This window comes from Danio aesculapii, chromosome 16 (genome assembly GCF_903798145.1).
Source record: "Danio aesculapii chromosome 16, fDanAes4.1, whole genome shotgun sequence".
Lineage (NCBI taxonomy): Eukaryota > Metazoa > Chordata > Actinopteri > Cypriniformes > Danionidae > Danio > Danio aesculapii.
The window spans coordinates 34,141,709-34,165,715 of NC_079450.1; the positions used below are offsets into that span (position 1 = coordinate 34,141,709).

Genomic DNA, 24,007 nt, shown 5'->3' on the forward strand with positions numbered 1-24,007 from the left:
GGCGCCACAGAAAAGTCCACGCGAGTAGCGGAGAAACTTCACGAATGTAAATATTGAGCGAACAACAGAGGATACGTCCTCGAGCCTTATTTCCTCCCTCTTCTTTTGATTCATGCGACCATGCCGCGCAGAAAGCCTTTCAGTAACAAACAGAAAAAGAAGCAGCTCCAGGTGAAACGCGAGAGAAAGAGAGGTGGGTAACTAGCTTAGCTGAGTTAGCGCTCTCGCAGACCCTCTACGCCAGCCACGTGACTCTTTGTTTTATGATTTATATTTCAGTGTGCAGTAATGTGACCGTGTCCCCTCCATGTTAGATCAGTCGCCGATCAACTACGCTGCTCTAACTACTTTGCTTGCTAAGTTTTTGTGGATGCGTGTGACCAAACTTGACACCCTACTGCTGTCAAATTTATGTCTGACTTGGAAACGAAAGAAGACGCTGAATTTAATCCATAATAACAGCATAAATGCATCACATTGCGCTTATTATGGAGGTTGTGTACAGTATAAACAGCTCTGCTCCTGACAGCTCGAGTGTCACGCGCCCGAACGGTTATTTGTCTTTATGGACCAGATTTCCGTTTTAATCTGTCAACTGCGAAATGACGCTGAAAGGCCTGATGATGGTGATTATTCAACGCATTTTGAGCGGCTTGTGTTTTGCTGTTGTTGGCGCTTGTGTTATGCGGTATGTAAGTGCGCAGACTCAGCGTGAAGTTACGTAACACAATAACAAAGCGATCAATACATGCTAAAGCAGGCTGAATTAACTGCCTAAGTATTGGGGTCTAGTACACAGAAAACCTACTTAAAATAGCTGCAGCTGATTAAGTCGTGAAGTGGCATTGAAGTTAATATTATGTGTCGTCATCAGTCTAATATTATTGGCATACTAATTATAATGACATACGAGTATTACATGATTATTACAGTAGAAGCAGCATGGGTTTTTTCCACAGAAAGAGTGTAATGGTCATAAGACAAACAAATGAGGGTTAATACTTTCATTTTGTGGTCCTTTTCAGACATTCTTTTGACTACATCAGTAATTTTGCAACTTGTCACAGCTAACTCTCATTTTAGAGTGTAGAATAAGTGCAGTAACACTATTTATGTACTATACATATTTATGTATTTATGCAATACCCATATTCACTTATCTATGTAACACACATATTTAGTTTACATTTCAATATAGCTGCACATTCAATGCCCAAAGTTGGCCCATGATAACCTTTGATTTGGCCTTCCATCCCATCTGAATAGAGAGGGAGAATGATGGGGAGGTGGTTTGGGCAAATGCCTTTGACAGAGATCATCATTTTGAATGTAAGGTAACCTTTTGTTTCTTTGTTTTATTGCTGAGCTACAAAAAAAGCCACCTGAAATATAGATAGAGGACAATGTATAAGTCATCTGCGAGCAAATCAAGGTGAAGGCAGGAGTAGCTTTACTAGTGTATTCTGCATTGAACTCCATTGTGTTATAAGTGGGATTGTTTATGTTTTTACTGTATTGAGTTCAGTACGTTGAACATGATACTGCGTTAGTTAATATGATTTAAAGCAATATTTTTAAGAAATTCCCCTTGGCATATTTATTGTAATACAGTTTGGTATGTATTTGGCCCACAACCCTCAATCCAGTATTCATGTATTTTTTGGTCCCTTAATAGGAAAAACTTGTAATCCTGGTCACTAGTAATATACATGTACATACATTATTATTCACTGTTTACTTTTTATATTTGATTTCTTTTATTATATGTGTTTGCTCTGCCACTGTTAAAGGGCACCTATAATTAAAATAATCGTTTGTAAGGTGTTTGGACAGAACTATGTGTAGGTATAGTGTGTCCACAGTCATACTGGGGTAATATAAAGACAACAAGTCTTTTTTTTTAATTTTATGACGTTAAAGTAGGATCCAAATCCCTCCCATTTTGAGGTTGACCGCAACGTGACGTAGGTGTGCTGTTTCCCCACCCATCAAATTGATTGACAGCCACCTGTCTCCTTAGTAAAGTGTATAATCATATCAACAAGACAGGCTGTGCACAGAGTAGCTGGGATTAAAAGATCTGTTGAGCTCTCTGTGATCATCAATCATCATCAAATGTGATCAAGAATGAGTTTTACAAGTTTAAAACGTTTTTAAAACAGTGCATGTTTGTAATGAATTACAACGATTTTACTGTCCTTACATTATCACCACAGCTGTATGTCAGTACACCTATAAAAGAAGATGCTTCAATCCTGGTATGTTAAATTTTGTACATTAACATAGCGGATGTCCATCCATACAGCAGTGGATATTAATGTTTATCCTGTCACATTTGGCATGCAAAAGTGTGTCGCTGTGTGTGTGCGTGAACTTTGTAACGACATAGTGTGTGACTTATTGTTGCAGAAAGGCTTGAATTAACTCCACAACAAATACATTAAATAATCATTGGGAAAGTATTATTAGTAGTATTTCTCAAAAATGTTTCTTCAGATCTGCTTCCTTCATGTCTGTCACTGTGCTTTTTATCTGACGCAGCCGAGGCGGAGATTGAGGCATACTCTGACAGACATGCGGGAACCAGCATTAAAGGCACAGGCCACAAAAAAGCTACATTGTGTTCAGAGCAGAAAATTCTAATATTCTGAAAGGTATAATAAAAATCTGATGGGTGTTTTGAGCTGAAACTTTAGACACACTGGAGACACAAAACACTTATCTTAAATCTTGAAAAAAGGGTAAAATAGGTGACCTATAAAGTAGATTTTTAGCCGTAATTGTGGTGATTTATAAAATGCAAGTCGACATTTACCTACACTTTAAAAAGTAAATAAAAACAATAACAGGAATTACATGATTAATACCTTTGGCTCATGACAATGCAATGAAGTTTTATGAAGTCAAACAACTGGTCTGTGCAAGAAGCTAAATATTATTCACAGTGTTATTACCTTCAATCCACAGCATCAGCAAGAAATTGTATGACAATATTAAGCACAAGTTTCTTGTAACATAATGACATAAGTCCAACATCGAAAATCAGTGTTTTAAAAAGTCAATCCTGCTGTTCACGATTATGCATGTTGGTTTAACTGGTACCATTATGATATACAATTGAGCACTACATTTTACATTTGAGTTTGCACCAGAACATTCAGGACTGTTTATTGAGTCTGTGATTTAAACGTAATAATGATAGTAATTTAATAATAATTTAATCTAAACATCTCTTTAGTGTTCTGCTGTATAAATGAAAAGTAACTTGTATCTTGACTGACCTCAGTTAAAATGAACCGCAGATTTTCATTTTTGGGTGAACTTTCCCTTTGGGGGAACTATCTCTGCTTATTGACATGAGCTTGCAAATGCAATTTTAATGGAGCCATTCCAATTGAAGTATTGTCACAAACAAAAAGACTGATGCTGCTTTGCTTTCAAAGTCTTCAAGATAAGCCCTCGCTCTTTAAAGTTAAAGTTTCTGTTTATGTGTGTGCAGGAGAAACCGGGTCGAGTCACAGCAGCCGAAATGCCAGCGTGGAGAGAGGACCTGGCAGAGAAAGACAGTCGGATACATCAGACAGCGAGACGACAGACATCAGGAGGATCAACCATCAGCCTGGCACCAGAGACGGCAGATATGACCCCAACAGGTGAGCCGGGACGGGTCAGTCCAGTCTTGTCTCATTCATAAAACATGAGATAATTTGGCAGAGGCCTGTATCGTCCTGTTCATCTCATAATGGCTTGTTTCGCAGATTCCGGCTGCACTTTGAGAAAGAGAGCAAGGAGGATGTGGAGAAGAGGAAGAAAGCAGCAAGGGAGAAAATCCTTAAGCCGGTGGTAGAAAAGGAGCTTGAGATGGATATAAATCAGATCTATCCTGAGGAGAAAGGTATTCATTCTGGGACCAATATGGTTATGATGATAAGCTTTCATTTTTGAATTGTTTGCTAAAACTTGCCAAAATTCTCCTGCATGTTACACCATTAAATGTTGCAGCATCTGTATTAAAAAGTAAAGGGCATATTGTGACTGTCAAAAATATGAGTCGATGACCTCTGTTTGAATCCTTTCACTGTAAATGGTAAAAGGAGATACCTGTAAATGTATTTTATTGTTCAATTTTTTATGATATATATATATATATATATATCATCTTTTTTATAATGATTGGAATATTTTTTAGATACTATAAAAGTTTACAAAGTTTTTAAAATGTGTCCATTAAATCACCAATATAAAAAATTCCTTGCTAATACTATTGTTTTTTTAATTTAGTGGCAAATTAATTATCTAATAAAAAATAAAATGTACACAAAAAATTAAATCAGTAGTTAATTTAAAAGGAAATTTAGACATCTCCGAATTTCCTGCCTAAATTTGTGGTTTATCAAGCAATTTCAAAAGGTCTATTCGTGACAACAAAATTCGGAGGAGTTTTTACACTTTTTTTTATTTATCCAAGTCATGAAAGGTCAGCTATTTGTTTAATCACCATTGTATTACTTTCATGCTCATCAACTGGCAGTCACTTAAGTCAATTGCAGTCCCCAGACCTGTTAACTAATGCTGGCATTTCAGGATAATAGAAATTTTACTAGCTTTGGCTTCAAAATGACCTCTTCGAAGACTAAAAATTTAAAAAGTAGTTTGTAAAACTACTATTGAGCTGGGAAATACAACAGGGGGAGCACTTTACATGAAACCATGCAAACAGTAAGAAACTCAGATCTTTTTCAGAATCTGAGGTACATTCTTTTGTTCTCAAAGAGGCTATTCAAGTTTTGCAATATGATATTCAGGATAAACTAATTTCAATATGCAAACCACAACAGCGGCTTATTTTTACGATCATTATAGCTCATGGAAAGTCAGCTTTTTAGTCACTGAAATTTAGGTAATTTGACAACAGAATCAGAAAGAGCTTTATTGCCAGGTATGTTCACACATACAAGGAATTTGTTTTGTGACATCTTCTACAGTGAAACAGAATTACAGAGACCTGACAAAAAACAGATAATAAATATATTTTAAAAACAGTAAGTAGTGAATGCAAATTGACAAGTGTATGTACAGGTATATACTGTATATATTCTGGTGTGGTATATTCTGGTTTTATATATAGTTAAGAGTTGGACCCTGTATCACAGCATTGTAATATAGAGTACAGTGTAATAAATGAATTTAGAGGTTTTAGCATTAAACCATTATGTGTTTTTAAAGATTCAGATATCAGTATTCACTACATGATTAGTAAATATATACATCCCATTTTGTGGTCCACATTAAATTCAATTTAATCTAGAGCCAAAAATGTGCAATGTCACATGATCCTCCAATGTTTGGTGTTCAATCATTTTATTAGTGTTGAAAACAGTTGCTGCTTAGTATTTTCGTGGAAACCATTCTTATATTATATATATATTTGAAATACATATATTTGAAATACAACTAAAATAGCATTTATTTAATAACATTTCTTAATTTTCACGTTATATCAATATAATGCGTGCTTGCTGATTAAATAGTATTAATTTGTCCCCAGATTTTTGTACCTAAAATGTATGTGAGACCATGTCTCTGAAAAATCCTAGAAAGAATTTGTATATTATGACGGACGCTGTTACTTTGATACTGGTTTTGGTCCACGTTGTTATCTCTTCATTTCACTTTCACTTTGCCTAATCTCAGGGCTTAATTTCCCCCGGCGGCCCTCATGGAATTACAGCATGCAGAGAGAAGAGTTACTACGGAAAGAGGAGAAGTCATTTCTGGAGTATCTGGAGGCTCTTCACTCCAAAAACCCCCCCGGGACCCTCAGCCACTTTGAGCACAATCTGGAGGTAAAGCATGTTCGTTCAGCAAATACACAACTCCGGAATACTTGGAGAAATATTTTTTATCAATAACCATTTGATTGCTGCTGAGCGAATAGCTGTAATGAAATGGCTTTTTTATTGCTCTTGAGCATCTGTTTGGCCAGACAATGCTGGAGGCACAAACTCTGTTAAATGTTTGAATTCACTTGTTTATGAGCTGTTGCCCTTCTCCAGTCTTGTGATGCATGAAATGCTATGAAATGCAAGTTTAAATGTAGAAGACTAAAACAACATTACAATTACAAAACTAAAAGCACAACAATATTATGTAGATAATTTTCACAAACAAACTGCAGGGTTTCTGTGGGTCTTTAAAACTTTCAACTCTAAAAAAAAAAAATTATTTCATAAAGTTGTGGTGTTTATTGTTCATAAAGTGTAGTGTTTACAGTATAATGTAAAACAGTATATAGTGCAAAAATTAAAGTATAATGTAAAACTGTATAGTGTAAAAAATTACAATATACTGTAAAACAGTATATAGTGTAAATAATTACAGTATAATGTAAAACACTATATAGTGTAAAAAATTACAGTATAATGTAAAACACTATATAGTGTAAATAATTACAGTATAATGCAAAACACTATATAGTGTAAAAATTACAGTATAATGTAAAACACTATATAGTGTAAATAATTACAGTATAATGTAAAACACTATATAGTGTAAATAATTACAGTATAATGCAAAACACTATATAGTGTAAAAAATTACAGTATAATGTAAAACACTATATAGTGTAAATAATTACAGTATAATGTAAAACACTATATAGTGTAAATAATTACAGTATAATGCAAAACACTATATAGTGTAAATAATTACAGTATAATGCAAAACACTATATAGTGTAAAAAATTACAGTATAATGTAAACCTGTATATAGTGTAAATAATTACAGTGTAATGTAAAACTATATTGTGTAAATAATTACAGTATAATGCAAAACACTATATAGTGTAAAAAATTACAGTATAATGTAAAACACTATATAGTGTAAAAATTACAGTGTAATGTAAAACAGTATATAGTGTAAATAATTACAGTATAATGCAAAACACTATATTGTGTAAATAATTACAGTATAATGCAAAACACTATATAGTGTAAAAAATTACAGTATAATGTAAAACACTATATAGTGTAAAAAATTACAGAGTAATGTAAAACAGTATATAGTGTAAATAATTACAGTGTAATGTAAAACAGTATATAGTGTAAAAAATTACAGTGTAATGTAAAACAGTATATAGTGTAAAAAATTACAGTGTAATGTAAAACTATATAGTGTAAATAATTACAGTATAATGTAAAACACTATATAGTGTAAAAAATTACAGTGTAATGTAAACTATATTGTGTAAATAATTACAGTATAATGCAAAACTATATAGTGTAAAAAATTACAGTGTAATGTAAAACTATATTGTGTAAATAATTACAGTATAATGTAAAACTGTATATAGTGTAAAAAATTACAGTATAATGTAAAACTGTATATAGTGTAAATAATTACAGTATAATGTAAACACTATATAGTGTAAAAAATTACAGTATAATGTTAACCTGTATATAGTGTAAATAATTACAGTGTAATGTAAAACTATATTGTGTAAATAATTACAGTATAATGTAAAACACTATATAGTGTAAAAAATTACAGTATAATGTAAACCTGTATATAGTGTAAATAATTACAGTGTAATGTAAAACTATATTGTGTAAATAATTACAGTATAATGCAAAACACTATATAGTGTAAAAAATTACAGTATAATGTAAAACACTATATAGTGTAAAAATTACAGTGTAATGTAAAACAGTATATAGTGTAAATAATTACAGTATAATGCAAAACACTATATTGTGTAAATAATTACAGTATAATGTAAAACACTATATAGTGTAAAAAATTACAGAGTAATGTAAAACAGTATATAGTGTAAATAATTACAGTATAATGTAAAACAGTATATAGTGTAAAAAAATACAGTGTAATGTAAAACAGTATATAGTGTAAAAAATTACAGTAAAAATGTAAAAACACTATAAAGTGTAAAAAATTACAGTATAATGTAAAACTATATTGTGTAAATAATTACAGTATAATGTAAAACACTATATAGTGTAAAAAATTACAGAGTAATGTAAAACAGTATATAGTGTAAATAATTACAGTATAATGCAAAACACTATATAGTGTAAAAAATTACAGTATAATGTAAACCTGTATATAGTGTAAATAATTACAGTGTAATGTAAAACTATATTGTGTAAATAATTACAGTATAATGCAAAACACTATATAGTGTAAAAAATTACAGTATAATGTAAAACACTATATAGTGTAAAATTACAGTGTAATGTAAACAGTATATAGTGTAAATAATTACAGTATAATGCAAAACACTATATTGTGTAAATAATTACAGTATAATGTAAAACACTATATAGTGTAAAAAATTACAGAGTAATGTAAAACAGTATATAGTGTAAATAATTACAGTGTAATGTAAAAAAGTATATAGTGTAAAAAATTACAGTGTAATGTAAAACAGTATATAGTGTAAAAAATTACAGTGTAATGTAAAACTATATTGTGTAAATAATTACAGTATAATGCAAAACTATATAGTGTAAAAAATTACAGTGTAATGTAAAACTATATAGTGTAAATAATTACAGTATAATGTAAAACACTATATAGTGTAAAAAATTACAGTATAATGTAAACCTGTATATAGTGTAAATAATTACAGTGTAATGTAAAACTATATTGTGTAAATAATTACAGTATAATGCAAAACACTATATAGTGTAAAAATTACAGTATAATGTAAACACTATATAGTGTAAAAAATTACAGAGTAATGTAAAACAGTATATAGTGTAAATAATTACAGTATAATGTAAAACAGTATATAGTGTAAAAAATTACAGTGTAATGTAAAACAGTATATAGTGTAAAAAATTACAGTAAAATGTAAAACACTATATAGTGTAAAAAATTACAGTGTAATGTAAAACTATATTGTGTAAATAATTACAGTATAATGTAAAACACTATATAGTGTAAAAAATTACAGAGTAATGTAAAACAGTATATAGTGTAAATAATTACAGTATAATGCAAAACACTATATAGTGTAAAAATTACAGTATAATGTAAAACACTATATAGTGTAAAAGTTACAGTGTAATGTAAAACAGTATATAGTGTAAATAATTACAGTATAATGCAAAACACTATATAGTGTAAAAAATTACAGTGTAATGCAAAACAGTATATAGTGTAAAAAATTACAGTAAAATGTAAAACACTGTATAGTGTAAAAAATTACAGTGTAATGTAAAACTATATTGTGTAAATAATTACAGTATAATGTAAAACACTATATAGTGTAAAAATTACAGTGTAATGTAAAACAGTATATAGTGTAAATAATTACAGTATAATGCAAAACACTATATAGTGTAAAAAATTACAGTGTAATGCAAAACAGTATGTAGTGCAAAAAATTACAGTATAATGTAAAACACTATATAGTGTAAAAAATTACAGTGTAATGTAAAACTATATTGTGTAAATAATTACAGTATAATGCAAAACACTATATAGTGTAAAAAATTACAGTATAATGTAAAACACTATATAGTGTAAAAAATTACAGTATAATGTAAAACACTATATAGTGTAAAAATTACAGTGTAATGTAAAACAGTATATAGTGTAAATAATTACAGTATAATGCAAAACACTATATAGTGTAAAAAATTACAGTGTAATGCAAAACAGTATATAGTGCAAAAATTACAGTATAATGTAAAACACTATATAGTGTAAAAAAATACAGTGTAATGTAAAACTATATTGTGTAAATAATTACAGTATAATGCAAAACACTATATAGTGTAAAAAATTACAGTATAATGTAAAACACTATATAGTGTAAAAATTACAGTATAATGCAAAACACTATATAGTGTAAAAAATTACAGTATAATGCAAAACACTATATAGTGTAAAAAATTACAGTGTAATGCAAAACACTATATAGTGTAAAAATTACAGTATAATGTAAAACACTATATAGTGTAAAAAATTACAGTGTAATGTAAAACTATATTGTGTAAATAATTACAGTATAATGGAAAACACTATATAGTGTAAAAAATTACAGTATAATGTAAAACACTATATAGTGTAAAAAATTACAGTATAATGTAAAACACTATATAGTGTAAAAATTACAGTGTAATGTAAAACGGTATATAGTGTAAATAATTACAGTATAATGCAAAACACTATATAGTGTAAAAAATTACAGTGTAATGCAAAACAGTATATAGTGCAAAAAATTACAGTATAATGTAAAACACTATATAGTGTAAAAAATTACAGTGTAATGTAAAACTATATTGTGTAAATAATAACAGTATAATGCAAAACAGTATATAGTGTAAAAATTACAGTATAATGTAAAACACTATATAGTGTAAAAATTACAGTGTAATGTAAAACAGTATATAGTGTAAATAATTACAGTATAATGCAAAACAGTATATAGTGTAAAAAATTACAGTGTAATGTAAAACAGTATATAGTGTAAATAATTACAGTATAATGCAAAACACTATATAGTGTAAAAAATTACAGTGTAATGCAAACCACTATATAGTGTAAAAATTACAGTGTAATGTAAAACACTATATAGGGTAAATAATTACAGTATAATGCAAAACACTATATAGTGTAAAAATTACAGTGTAATGTAAAACACTATATAGTGTAAATAATTACAGTATAACGCAAAACACTATATAGTGTAAAAATTACAGTGTAATGTAAAACAGTATATAGTGTAAATAATTACAGTATAATGTAAAACAGTATATAGTGTAAAAAATTACAGTGTAATGTAAAACTATATTGTGTAAATAATTACAGTATTATGTAAACCTGTATATAGTGTAAATACAGTATAATGTAAAACAGTATTGTCTTGTAAAAATAATTATGATAAAGTGACAGTCTCAATAACATACAATAAATTTAAACAATAAATGCCCTTTTGACCCTGATTGTTGATCTTTACAAAAAAAGTCTTAAATTTTTAGATTGACTAGATATTTAAAATACATTTTGCATTAACCTTCGTTAAAAAATGCAGAACCCCCTGTTTGTTTCTAACTACTTTTAAACTTCCAGCTAGATGTTACAAATAAACAGAACTGAACAATTTCTCTGCGCATATTACTTCACAGAGAATTCGTTGTTTTATCCATTTCCAGAAGGTTTTTGATTAATGCGGCAAAACGAGACCATAAAGCGCCAGAGCCAAAAACCTCTCAAGTTGTTAAATTATTTTACCTAAAGCAGGCCAAAGAATTACAGACAGGTTGGCTAATCTAAAGAATGTGAATAACAGATTTAAGGGATCATTACCGAGTCTGAATAGATAATAACAACTATTAATAAACTGCTTCATGTTTTCTTAACTGCTCTCTAACTGACTCTCTTTCTCTCGCTCAGACATGGAGGCAGCTGTGGAGAGTAATGGAGATGTCTGATGTCATTCTGCTCATAGTGGATATCAGACACCCAGTGAGTGTTGTGACTCTTAATGCCTGTTGAAACTTTTAGCAGTTTTGAAAAGATCATCAAAATTGCATAGCCGGTACACTAAATGTGAGATTCTCAAATTATGCAAAACCGACTAACAAAGTTTCCACTAGGTGGGGCCAGAGATTGCATTACAATTGATCTCAGAAAACAGCACCATAGTGTTGTTGTGTTTTTTGAGCAAAAGAAAGATGATATGAAATCTAGTTTAGTGCTGTTCAGCAGAATTAAAGATGTTCACTGTGTGTAGGTGCTGCAGTTTCCTCCTGCTCTGTATCATAACATCACTGGGGAGCTGAAGAAGCACATAATCCTGGTGCTCAATAAAGCTGACTTGTGCCCTGCCCCGCTGGTTTTGGCATGGAAACACTATCTGACGAAACAGTTTCCCCACCTGCACTGTGTCTGCTTCACCTCGCACCCGGGACAGCCCTACAGCACTCGTAAGAGAGCTTTTCCACTATCACTGCTCTATTTGTAATGTGACATAAGTCAAATTAGAGAGACACCCATCTTGATTTTTTTTAAATTATTTTTTTATTATGGCCGATTGACAAATTTTTGCATTTTATTAATGTAAGTGTGTCTTTTTAAAACACTTTAATGAACATCCCATCCCTAATTCAGTTTTTAGGATTTTCTTCCAGTATTTCTATAGCATCATTGAGTACGTTTATATGGACAACAATAATACAGTTTTAATATGTTTAAGACAATACTCTGATTAAGAGTCTACCATGTAAACAGTGATTTTTTTATTTATTTATTATTAATTTAATGTGATTGAAGTCATAATCGAACTAAACAGAAATCGAATTAAGACATGTGGAGTATGCCAATTTTAATGCAGTACAGACATGTAAACACCGCAATTAAACTATTACCGTCGTGTAGGATTTTCACCGCATTTTGTGACAGGATATTTCATACACTCACAGCTGTTTGACAGTATTCTCTGCACCTACCAAGTCAGTTAAGGACCACAGACACCCACATCGTGAAATGCGGAGACTTTATTTCTTATACCGCGTGCGGTATCACATTCCATTAAAACTCCACTCTTCCAGCAGTTCATACTTGCATCCAATATCTCGTTTGTCATGGGGGCATGCATGAAATGTTCCTGAATGAAAGTGAAAGTGCCAAACTGCAGTTAAAGTCAACAAATTAGGAATGAAACACCTGAAATTTCATGAAACTTGGAAGAAATGTGGATAGCGTGGCAATGATGTTAATTAAGTTATGAGCTATAACATGTAAAACCGGATCATTAAAGGAGCATTCTAAAAGCAACTCATGTAAACACCTTAATCATATTATTGCCTAATTCAGATTAAGGCAAATAATTTGACCACTGATGTCCATGTAAATGTAGTCAATGACAGTTTTTCCAAATACAGGCCTCATCCACATATATGATAAAAATCAACAGATACATAAGTATAATGAATGAATCACGTGAATACATTAGATATATCTGCTCTAACTTTAGATAAACATTTTCACAGATTAAATTAACATATTGCTTATTTTTGACTTTTTGAAACCTGTAAATCTTATCCATACAGTCTTTTATTTAATGTTGAAAACATTGAGGAATAGGGCATCCGCTGCATAAAACGTATGCCAGAGTAGTTGACGATTCATTCCGCTGTGTCGACCTTTGAAAAAGCAGGGACTAAACTGAAGGAAAATGAATGAATGGCATCAGGGAATTATGGAAGTATAAAATGATCAAAAATAGGGCTGCTCAGTATTGGGGGAAAAATGACATTGCAATATTATGTTTTTCTGCTATATATATATATTTCAATAATATTGTAATTTTACAAGATGATTTAAATAATTATTTGGAAAGAATTCATAATTTTACATTAGTTGTGAAAATTCTGTAGGGAGTGCATAGGGAGTGTGTTTATTATCAAAATAGTACACAAATGACAAGCATAAATGAATTCAATAGAACAAATATACAAATGAAATAGACAGTGCTTCGCGGTTTTCTGGATATTCTAAAAGTATTAAGGTAAAATAAAAAGTGATGTAATCACACAATGCGATCAAATGTAAAATAACACCGTCTAGTCTTCGTTGTTATATTAATACTATTAATCGTTGTTAAAGCAACACATTTTATCTTTTTTTCTACCCAAATGGTTTAAATTAACCAATGACGGCTTGTACAGTCACACACCTTCAAAATAAATTCTTTCACTCTTAGGGTTCAATTTTGCTTGTGTTCTGAACGAGGGCTGCACAATAATGGAAAAATTTGACATTGGGATTATTTTTTTCTCTGCAATATATAAATTTACATTTAGTCATTTAGCAGGCGCTTTTATCCAAAGCGACTTACAAATGAGGACAAGGAAGCAATTTACACAACTATAAGAGCAGCAGTGAATAAGTGATATAGACAAGTTTCAGGTGTGTAAAGTCTAAGAAGCAAAGCATTAGTAATGTTTTTTTTGAGAGAGAGTACAGTTAGTGGTATAGCCAGAGAGGCAATTACAGATTAGGAAGGAAAGTGGAGACTCAATAGTTGTGTTTTTAGTCGTTTCTTGAAGACAGCAAGAGACTGTTCTGTTCTGTTCTGATGTAGTTAGGGAGTTCATTCCACCAACTGGGCAGATTGAATGTGAGAGTTCGGGAAAGTGATTTCTTCCCTCTTAGGGATGGAACCAAGAGGCGACGTTCATTCACTGAACACACGTTTCTGGAGGGCACATAAATCTGCAGAAGTGAGAGCAGATAAGAAGGAGCAAAGCCAGAGGTCGCTTTGTAAGCAAACATCAGAGCTTTGAATTTGATGCGAGCAGCAACTGGCAGCCAGTGCAAATGGGTGAGTAGCGGAGTGACATGTGCTCTTTTGGGTTCATCAAAGACCACTCGAAGAGGTTTGATAGAATTAGCTGGAAGCCTGGCTAGTAGAGAGTTGTAATAATCCAGTTTGGAGAGAACAAGAGCTTGAACAATGAGTTGAGCTGCATGTTCAGATATGAAGGGTGGGACCTTTCTGATGTTATAGAGTGCGAATCTGCAAGATCGAGCAGTTCTAGAAATGTGGTCAGAAGTTTAGTTGGTCATCAATCGTTACTCCAAGGCTTTTTACCATTTTGGATGCAGTAATGGTTGCCCCATCCATCTGGATTGAAAAGTTATGATGTAGAGTCGGGTTGGCAGAAACTTCAAGCAATATATATTGCGATATGAATACAGTTTCACCAGATTACCTAAATAGCTCTATTTGCTAAGCCATATAATAAACTCTAGATTGACTGGGATGATTTTGTAGATACATATAATAAAGTACAGCTATAGTTAAATACAGTTAGTTAAAGTACAGTCATAAACACAATGGAGCAAATATTACAGTGAAATAAACACATACTTTATAGTTTTCTGTTTAGAGTCTAACAGTATTTGTGTACAGAAATGGAATAAGCAAATGTAAAATAACATTGCAAAATAACAAAAGTAATCTTTATTAAACTTCATTATGCACTAATGAAGTGCTTTAAACTCTTAAAATGCTCACAGGCCTTAAAAAACACACGTAGATAATTAACTTTCACTCTATTATGCACAAATTCAGTAGTGACTCCACAAATCTCATGTGTTTTTACTTGTGGTTCCTGGTCATCGATAATCCTAACTCAACATTGCCTATCTTGCGACTATTGCTGACGGATACATTGCGAAATTGATGCTCAAATGATATATTGTGCAGCCCTAATCTAAACTGTTTCCTGGTTAATTATAATCCCAACTCAACATTATTGTGCGATATGAGTACTGCATATTCACTCATCGCAATATCGATGCTGAAACGATATATTATGCATTGCAGCCCTAATCAAAAGTCAATATGTGTTAAATTAATTATTTTAGTTATTGCAGAATATCTTGTTTATATTCTTTGTTTGTAACTTGATGTTTCTGTTCTGCAGTTCTCCAGAAGAGGAGAATGAGGAAGAAAGCCGGATGGAATCATGCTGGAGGGCCGATTCATATCATGAGAGTGTGTCAGGAGATCACAGCAGGAAGAGGTTAGATGACTTCCTGATTGATAACTAAATGAGCACCGGGACACAGAGTTATGATGATGATTTTGATCGTTGTTTCAGTGGATCTGAGCAGCTGGGAGAAGAAGATCCAGAGGGATGCAGTTGCCGTGGGAACAGAAGGGGACCGGGCTGATGATGGATCTGAGTCTGTATTGATGGAGCATCATAGTGACATCGCTATGGAGATGAACAGCCCCACGCAAGAACTTTATAAAGATGGAGTGCTAACATTGGGATGCATAGGTAAAAGCCTGTTGCTTCTAGGTTAATGTTACCATGGAATCGGAGAAAGGCAAAAAGGCTTTTCTGAGAAAGTAACGAATATTGTTTTTTATTACTATGATTTAAAGAATAATTTTGATGACTAAACAGACACAAAATACTTAATAATTGTGATTATTTTTTGTGTTTTGCCAACGTCTGTCAAATCCCTCTAGGTTTAGAAATGTTATCTGTTATACCAAAAGAAAATGGAACATTATGTATGACATAAATATAACACTTTACTTAATATTTAATATATTTACTGTTTTGTAAATGTAATTTGTTTTATTGACTGTTTATATATATATATAATATAACAGTTATATATATATATATATATATATATATATGTATGTATGTATGTATGTATATGTGTATATATATATATATATATATATATATATATATATATATATATATATATATATATATATATATATATATATATTATATATATATATATGTATATGTATGTATATATATATATGTATGTATATGTATGTATATATATATATGTGTATATATGTATGTATATATATATATGTATATATATATATATATATATATATATATATATATATATATATATATATATATATATATATATATATATATATATATATATATATATATATATGTATATGTATGTATGTATGTGTGTGTATATGTATGTACACACATACATACATACATACATACATACATATGTACACACACACACACACACACACACACACACACACACACACACTACCAGTCAAGTTTGGGGTTGGGTTTTTTTTTTTCTTTTTTTTTTTTTTTTTTGTGATTCTGTTCATCAAAGCGGCGTTTATTAAATGAAAAAAGTTTTTTTTTAAATGCTTATTTATTAAATATTTATTTATTACTTATTGTATGTAGTTTCAAATGAAATTATTACTCCAGTCATTATTGCTTTTATTACTATTAACATTAATAATAATATATTTTTATAAATGATTCTGTTCATCAAGGCAGCGTTTATTAAATGTAAAAAAATGTTAAATATTTATTTATTAAATATTTCTTTATTACTTTCAGTGGGTTGAACAAAATGATTGCATCAAAATGTGAAAAACTAAAGCATTTATTTAACACAATCTCTTTTTTTTCAAGGGCTCAAAAGTAGTTAGACAAATTAAATAACTAATAATAAAATGTCTAATATAAATAACATAAATAAAATTTCTCATATTTTGGTTAAAAACCCTTTGCTGACAATGACAGCCTGAAGTCTTGAGCTCTTAGATATCACCAGATTTTAATGCTCTGCCAGGCCTTTACTGCAGCGGCTTTGTTGCTGTTTGTTTGTTTGTGTGTTTAGTCTTCAATAAGTGAAATGCATGCTCAATTGGGTTAGGTTCAGGTGACTGACTTGGCCATTCAAGAATATTCCACTTTTTTTGCTTTAAAAAGCTGGGTTGATTTGGTTATATGTTTTGGGTCATTTTCCATCTTTATTATGAAATGCTGCCCAATCAATTTGACTGCATTTAGTTGAATATGAGCACACAGTATTTGTCTGAACACTTTTAGAAACCATTCGGCTGATTCTGTCCTGTCACATCAAAGTTTTTAAAGAACAAATGCCCTATTTTTTTATTTAAAAATATTAATGCCCCCTCCCCTCACTACAGCATTTCTTCTCACTGGTATGACAAACAGCAATTAAACAATCAAATTTCCCCAAAATCTATTTAATTAATCAAAATCAATTCCTAATTAACCAAATCAAGTTCTTCTTTTTTCTCATTTAATAAGGAATTTCACCTGGATATATATATATATATATATATATATATATATATATATATATATATATATATATATATATAGTAACCTTTGAAACACACAAGTGACTTCTAAGTGTGTTTAAATGTATATTCATTCAATGGGTCAAAATTCATATCGAGTCTTAGAAATTCATATATGGTCTTTCTCCAGGTTTTCCTAACGTGGGCAAATCCTCAGTGCTGAACAGTCTGGTTGGCAGGAAAGTTGTAAGCGTGTCTCGAACCCCAGGCCACACGAAATATTTCCAAACATACTACCTCACTCCCACTGTCAAACTGTGTGATTGTCCCGGGCTTGTCTTCCCTTCGCGGGTGGACAAGCAACTACAGGTAAAAACACGATACTCCATCTTTACCACAATTAAATCATCCAGTCTGTGTGTTTGCTTACATGTGTGTGTGTGGGTGTGATTGATCTTCAAAACAGGTCCTGGCTGGTATATATCCAGTATCTCAGCTGCAGGAGCCTTACAGTTCAGTCGGACACCTGTGCGAACGGACCAACTATCTGTCTGTGTTGAAGCTGACACATCCTGACCCCAATCCCAAAACTCTACACGACCCTAGCACACAGGACTGGACGGCATGGGACGTGTGTGAAGGTGTGGCATCTTTCAGCTCATATTTAATCATTAGACTAAAGGGAGTTGTGTTGTTAGTGGTTTGTCAGTCATAACATCTGTTTTACATTTGTTTCATGTTTTTTAGCCTGGGCTGAGAGAAGAGGGTATAAGACGGCTAAAGCAGCCCGCAATGATGTCTATCGAGCAGCCAACAGTCTTTTGCGTTTAGCCATTGATGGACGGCTGTGCTTATGTCTGCGACCACCTGGATATAGTCAGAGTAAAGGTCAGAATTCAAACTACTGTAGTTTCTTCTAGAGAATGTTTTATTTGTTTTGTTATGTCTACAATAAAAGCAGTTTTGAATTGTTGAAACTATTTTAAGGTCAAAATTATTAGCCCCCTTAAGCAATTTTTTCTATTGTCTTCAGAACAAACCATTACTATACAATGACTTGTCTAATCACCCTAATCACCTTGCCTTACCATCCTGCCTAGTTAACCTAATTAACCTAGTTAAGTCTTTAAATTGGATTTTCAGCTGAATGCTAGTATTTTGATAAATATCTAGTAAAATATTATTTACTTTCATCATGGCAAAGATACAATAAATCAGTTATTAGAAATGATTTAAAAAATATATACAGGGGAGGGGGGGCTAATTATTTAGGATGGCTAATAATTCTGACTTCTTACTGTATATTATGTCAACACAAACTTTCATTTAGTTTCTAAGTTAATGTTTAAAAAAATCTGCACTTTAAATTTTCAGCTTTTAGATTTTTATGCTCCCAAAGTGCCATTGTTGTGTGAATAAAAGACAGAAATGCATCAAAAGTTCTTTCAATATTTGAAAACTGCCCTGACGTTACAAGCCCTGAATGATATTATAAAATTGTCTGTATGAATTTGTCCACACTAAAGCACCAGTGCAATTATGGTGCAATTTGTTTTACAAATCATGAGAAAAAAATGTTCTGAAACACGATATACATGTTTTTCTCTCCACCAAACTTTGCTAAATATTTACATTTATTAATTGTAAAATTTTAATTCTGTGCTCACAATATAATAGTACCTGAAGCAGATATAGCAGTAAATTTAACCACGATATACATCTCTCCAGATGCTTGGGAATCACACCCAGACCTGGCCGAGATCATCGCCCTGCAGGGAAGAAATGAAGGTGAGGATGAGTACGGTGACAGAGAAGAAGAAGATGGTGAGTCGAGCTCAGAGCTGGAGGAGGACAACGATCGAGACGCGGACGATGACGAGGATGCTGACGGAGATGATGAAGACGAGACGGTGAAGGCCGACAGGAAGGGCCTCACTCTAAACATGTTCAGTGTGCTTGGAGAGAACGAGTGTGAGTGACGGATGAAAACACTCCACCTTCATACATTCCCGCTTTCTCTCTTTACGACCTTCTCATTTCAATCTGCAATCTGTCAATCCAACGACTGTATAAAGTTTTGAATCTAAACAACACACTTCTTGCTCCAAACATGACATATTCCACTTATTTTTGCTGAAGTATATAGTTGATATAGTGTTTTATTTCATCTTCTTGTTGCCTCTGTATCTTCTCTGCATCTTTTCATTCTTTTTCCTTCAAAAAAATGATCTAAATGCCTTTATACCTCCTGCATGAAGGCTTTTCCCCTTCTGAGAAGGCAGAGGAAAAGCCTACAATCAGTGATTGTACAATCAGTCTTGCAAACCAAGCATTGATGAATACAATCGCTGATTTCAAATCAGTCTCAACAGCCATGATCCCAAAGGTCAGGTGAGGTCAAACGCCACCGATTTGACTTCGAACTGTGAGTTACCCCCATGAATGTACTGTATTTTACCTAATAAACCTTCATGTGCAAGGCAAAACCAGCCATGTATGAAGACGAGAGACTTAAAAAGAAGTTACAGACACTCAAAGCACTTTTTAAAGCAAGAGGCAGCAACCAACAGTCTTTAACTGTTCAATACTTTATTTTCTGAGAACATAAATACAGATGTTAAGTGAGGGGGAAGTTTAGGGTTGCGTTGGGAGCGAAAAGTTGTCGCAAAATGTTCTAGACTATGCAAAGTTTAAAGGGATAGTTGACCCCAGAATGAAATTCTGTCAATAATTACTCAGCCCCATGCCATTCCAATTCCCAGAGAGCTTCGTTTATTTTGGCAACACAAATTAAGATCTTAGCTTTCTCATCCTCCATAGACGGCAAGGATATCAACGTCAACAAAATAGACTATACATTTTCAGTGGTTCAATATTATGAAGCTACACAAATACTCCTGTGCACACATAAAACAAAAATAATGACTTTTATCAATAGTTTGTTCTCCTCAGTGTCAGTATAGGGGGCATTTTCACTAGTGCAGTGCATTGATGTGTACCCCTGATGTTTACGCAACTTCCTTTGTTTGAAACAAAGCACATGCTCATCCGAGGTATACATCAGCAGAGCAACCGGGTGTGACATGTGCCCTATACTGACACTAAGCAGAGGAAACTGTTAAGTCGTTATTTTTCACAAGTGTTCACAAAGTGTTCCTGTAACTTTATAATATTCTGTTAGACCTTCAGAAGGGATGTGGTCTGTTTTGAGGATGTTTATTTTTTGGTTATTTTCTGGACTTTAAAGATGTCGAGACCCTTGATTTCTATAGGTGTTAAGGTGGCTTTCATGTTTCATCTGAAATATCTTCATTTGTTTTCCAAAGATGAATATTGGGGAATTGGAATGTCATGAGCATGAATAATTAATAACAATTTCATTTTTGGGTGAACTGACCCTTTAAAGAGGTATCAGGGAAAAAACCTGATACAAGCATTCCAGTTGTTAAAAAGCAAGATTGTATTACACACATTGTACACGCACACTAACACAAGCCATTCTGAGATTTTGGGATGTTCTTTTTGGACTGAAGAGTGCGTTTGCTAGAGAGTGGGTTGGTTTTGAAGAGTTTGGTTTGCACTTTGCCTGTAGGACTCAGGTAATGGTGATGATTTGGTGTGCTGGTTTCCTGTTCTTCAGCTTTCAGTCCTGCATGCCCTTGCTTTGGGTTTTTGTTTGTGTGGGTGTGACTGTGTGCGGATCATTCTTTCTTTGTTGGGATGTTATTATATTGACAGAAACAGCCCTCGGCAATAAAAAAAGACAACAACTAAAATGTTCGCCTGATGCTTTGTCGTCGTATTTTTGCATGAGAGAATAAAGCTACTACACTGAAAAATCTGGGGTCCACGCAATCTATTTGTGTCGGGACAACATGAAGGAATTGGGTTAACTTATTCCCAATCCCAATTTTAACCCCAAAGCCCTTCCCTTACAATTACCTCTCATTTTGCACGTTCACGTGAAGGGGTAGGGGTGTCCCATTTCTCTTTAGCTTGAAGGCATAAGGCTAAGGGGAAGGGGCTAGATACCCTTCAAACAGAGATTTTTCAGGACCACACTCGAAACCAAGGGGTAAGAGAATTTCCCAGAATACACCATCTACAACGGTAGCATGGCTGCACACGGAAGTCAGGAGTTGCACAAATTAGTATTTTTGTCATCATAACAAATTTTTACAACAAACAATCATATGTTTTAACACATTCATAACCGTGTTCGTGATTTACCATCATGCTTTAAAAAAAACCTAAAATAAAAACCGCTAAATTTCGTGATCTATAATCCCTAATAATAACTCCTGTATCGCAGTCCCACAACATTCTGTCACTCGAATACCCTGTCAGAATAGTCTAGTGGCTGGGATTGACCTTTTTAGTGTCTGTTAATGTTGTTTTCGTGTGTTTACATAGATGAAAATGGCCACTGTGTAAATGCACAGTACAGTTACGATCTTATTGCCACATTAGATCATTATCATAACATATCGTTGCCTTCAGTGATTTCCTGAAGATAAAAAAATAACACAACTGGAATAACTACAGCAGTTGCGATCGTCGCTCTAATATGAAGCAAGAAATCGCGATGAAACATGATGACTTGTGCAGGTGTTGCAGTGTTGTCCCATTTCTTAGGGGTAAATTTTGAATCCCTTCCCCTTCACACTGCTTCAAGGGCCGAAGGGAAGGAGTAGTTTTTTTTGTTTTTTTTTTTTACAAATTTAAGGTGATTGAACATAAAACAATTAAGTTGTCACAAAAAAATCTCAAAAATTGTGTTGTTTTAGCTCATTTAAAATAAGTAGTTTGAACAAACAGCAAAAACTTTGTGCAATGTCTTTACATTCACTAAATAAAAATAATTTATTGTAATTGAAAATATAATGTGCATAATTTGAAGGTAACATTTAAATGGGAAATGTGTGAATGTCAATATTAATTAAATAGCAAATTAACATCTTCTCTACAGGTCCTATCAGGCCTTCATTCACCCTCCCACAATATTCACCTTATTCTCCGCGTATGAGTGGGCGCAGCCATTTGAATCTTTTTTGGCTCAAAACTTCCGGTCTCATTCACTTCCATTCATTTTTAGAGGTTAAAAACAGCTCGTTTTGCTGCTTGATGTTGCAAACTGATCTTTTCGTATTATATTATTCAACTTTTTATGTACAGTCATGCAAACACTTGTTTGTAGAGTGAGTAATTTGATCGTTTTCTGCCGTTTATTATTTCTAGTAATTTCTCCCATAGGCAACTGAATCGGAAGTCCTAAAACAATCGCAAAAACGAGCCAACTTCCGCGTTGTAGAATAAGGTCAATAAGGCCATAAAAAGACTTAAATCAAAGCATTAAAAAAATCGTCTTCACTATTTTTGTTTTTCAGTACAAATATTTAAACCTCTAATTTAGAGTTTATTATTTTAAAATGAATAAATATGTTAGTAATGTTTGAACATTCCTTTTTTGTTTTCAGATCGTTGCATTTAGCTTGTTTTAAGAATCCAGATATGATCACGAGGAAAGTTTTATTAGTTCATTCCAGTTTTAACACAAGACGGCAAAAAATGTTTTTATGCAGTGGCCAAATATTAGATTTTGGACTAATTGGCTTTTCAATGATTTTTGCCTTCCTGGTGACCCCTAAACTAGTAGAAAATATTAAAATGCTAAAATATTTTAAATTAATTCCTGTTCACACAGATCTGGGGAAAAAAGAATACAAACAGACTAAAACACTCCATTATGGATGCCAGGCCAGTACTTGGCGATGTGTAATTTTTTAACTTAAAGGGTAAAAATAAAAAGGCCACAATGTATCTGTACAAACTCGCTCATTTTAAGCTGTAAAAACACTGTTGTTGTGTAAATAAATGACATAAATGCATGAGAAGTTGAACCATCTTTGGTAAAGCCTCACACCACCACCTTAACATTATGCTGGCAGCACATTCCGGATCTCAGTTATTATTTCCCAGACTGGGTGTTTTAACAGTATTTACACTGTGTAGCTCTGAGAGTGTCCATGTTTGCTGCCACCGTTTAACCTTAAAATATGCCCGGCAGGTAGCACATCCTGAACAGATCACACACATTTTAAAGGGATACTTAACCCCCAAATTTAAAAGGTGTCATCAATTACTCACCCTACACTTGTTCCTAACTTACGAGTTTCTTTACTTGGTTAAACATTTTTAAAAATGTGTTGATGGTAGTTTTTTTTTTCTTTTTGCCATGGCAGTCCGATTCAGAACTGTTCTTCAAAATATCTTCTTTTGTGCTTAGAAGAAATACATTTTTCTATGAGCTATCCCTTTAAAAACAGCAGCTTACCTCATTTGTCTGAGAGAACGCAGTTTATATAAGCTGTTATCAAGGTAAAGACTAGCTGCTT

General features: G+C 32.5%; 1 protein-coding gene across 2 annotated transcripts; it reads left to right on the forward strand.

Annotated features, from left to right (window-relative positions):
* Positions 1-21,388, forward strand: gnl1 (guanine nucleotide binding protein-like 1). 2 transcript variants are annotated; one of them, XM_056475641.1, is made up of 12 exons: positions 1-193; positions 3,500-3,653; positions 3,759-3,895; positions 5,695-5,846; positions 11,420-11,491; positions 11,760-11,952; positions 15,460-15,558; positions 15,637-15,819; positions 17,803-17,981; positions 18,079-18,253; positions 18,360-18,500; positions 19,341-21,388. In XM_056475641.1, exons 1-12 carry the CDS (start codon positions 121-123, stop codon positions 19,589-19,591), a joined length of 1,809 nt encoding a protein of 602 aa, XP_056331616.1. In that variant the 5' UTR covers positions 1-120; the 3' UTR covers positions 19,592-21,388. The 2 variants fall into 2 exon arrangements, with proteins under 2 accessions (XP_056331616.1, XP_056331617.1); XM_056475642.1 differs by lacking the exon at positions 1-193 and adding an exon at positions 416-626.
* The last annotated feature ends 2,619 nt before the right edge of the window (positions 21,389-24,007 follow it).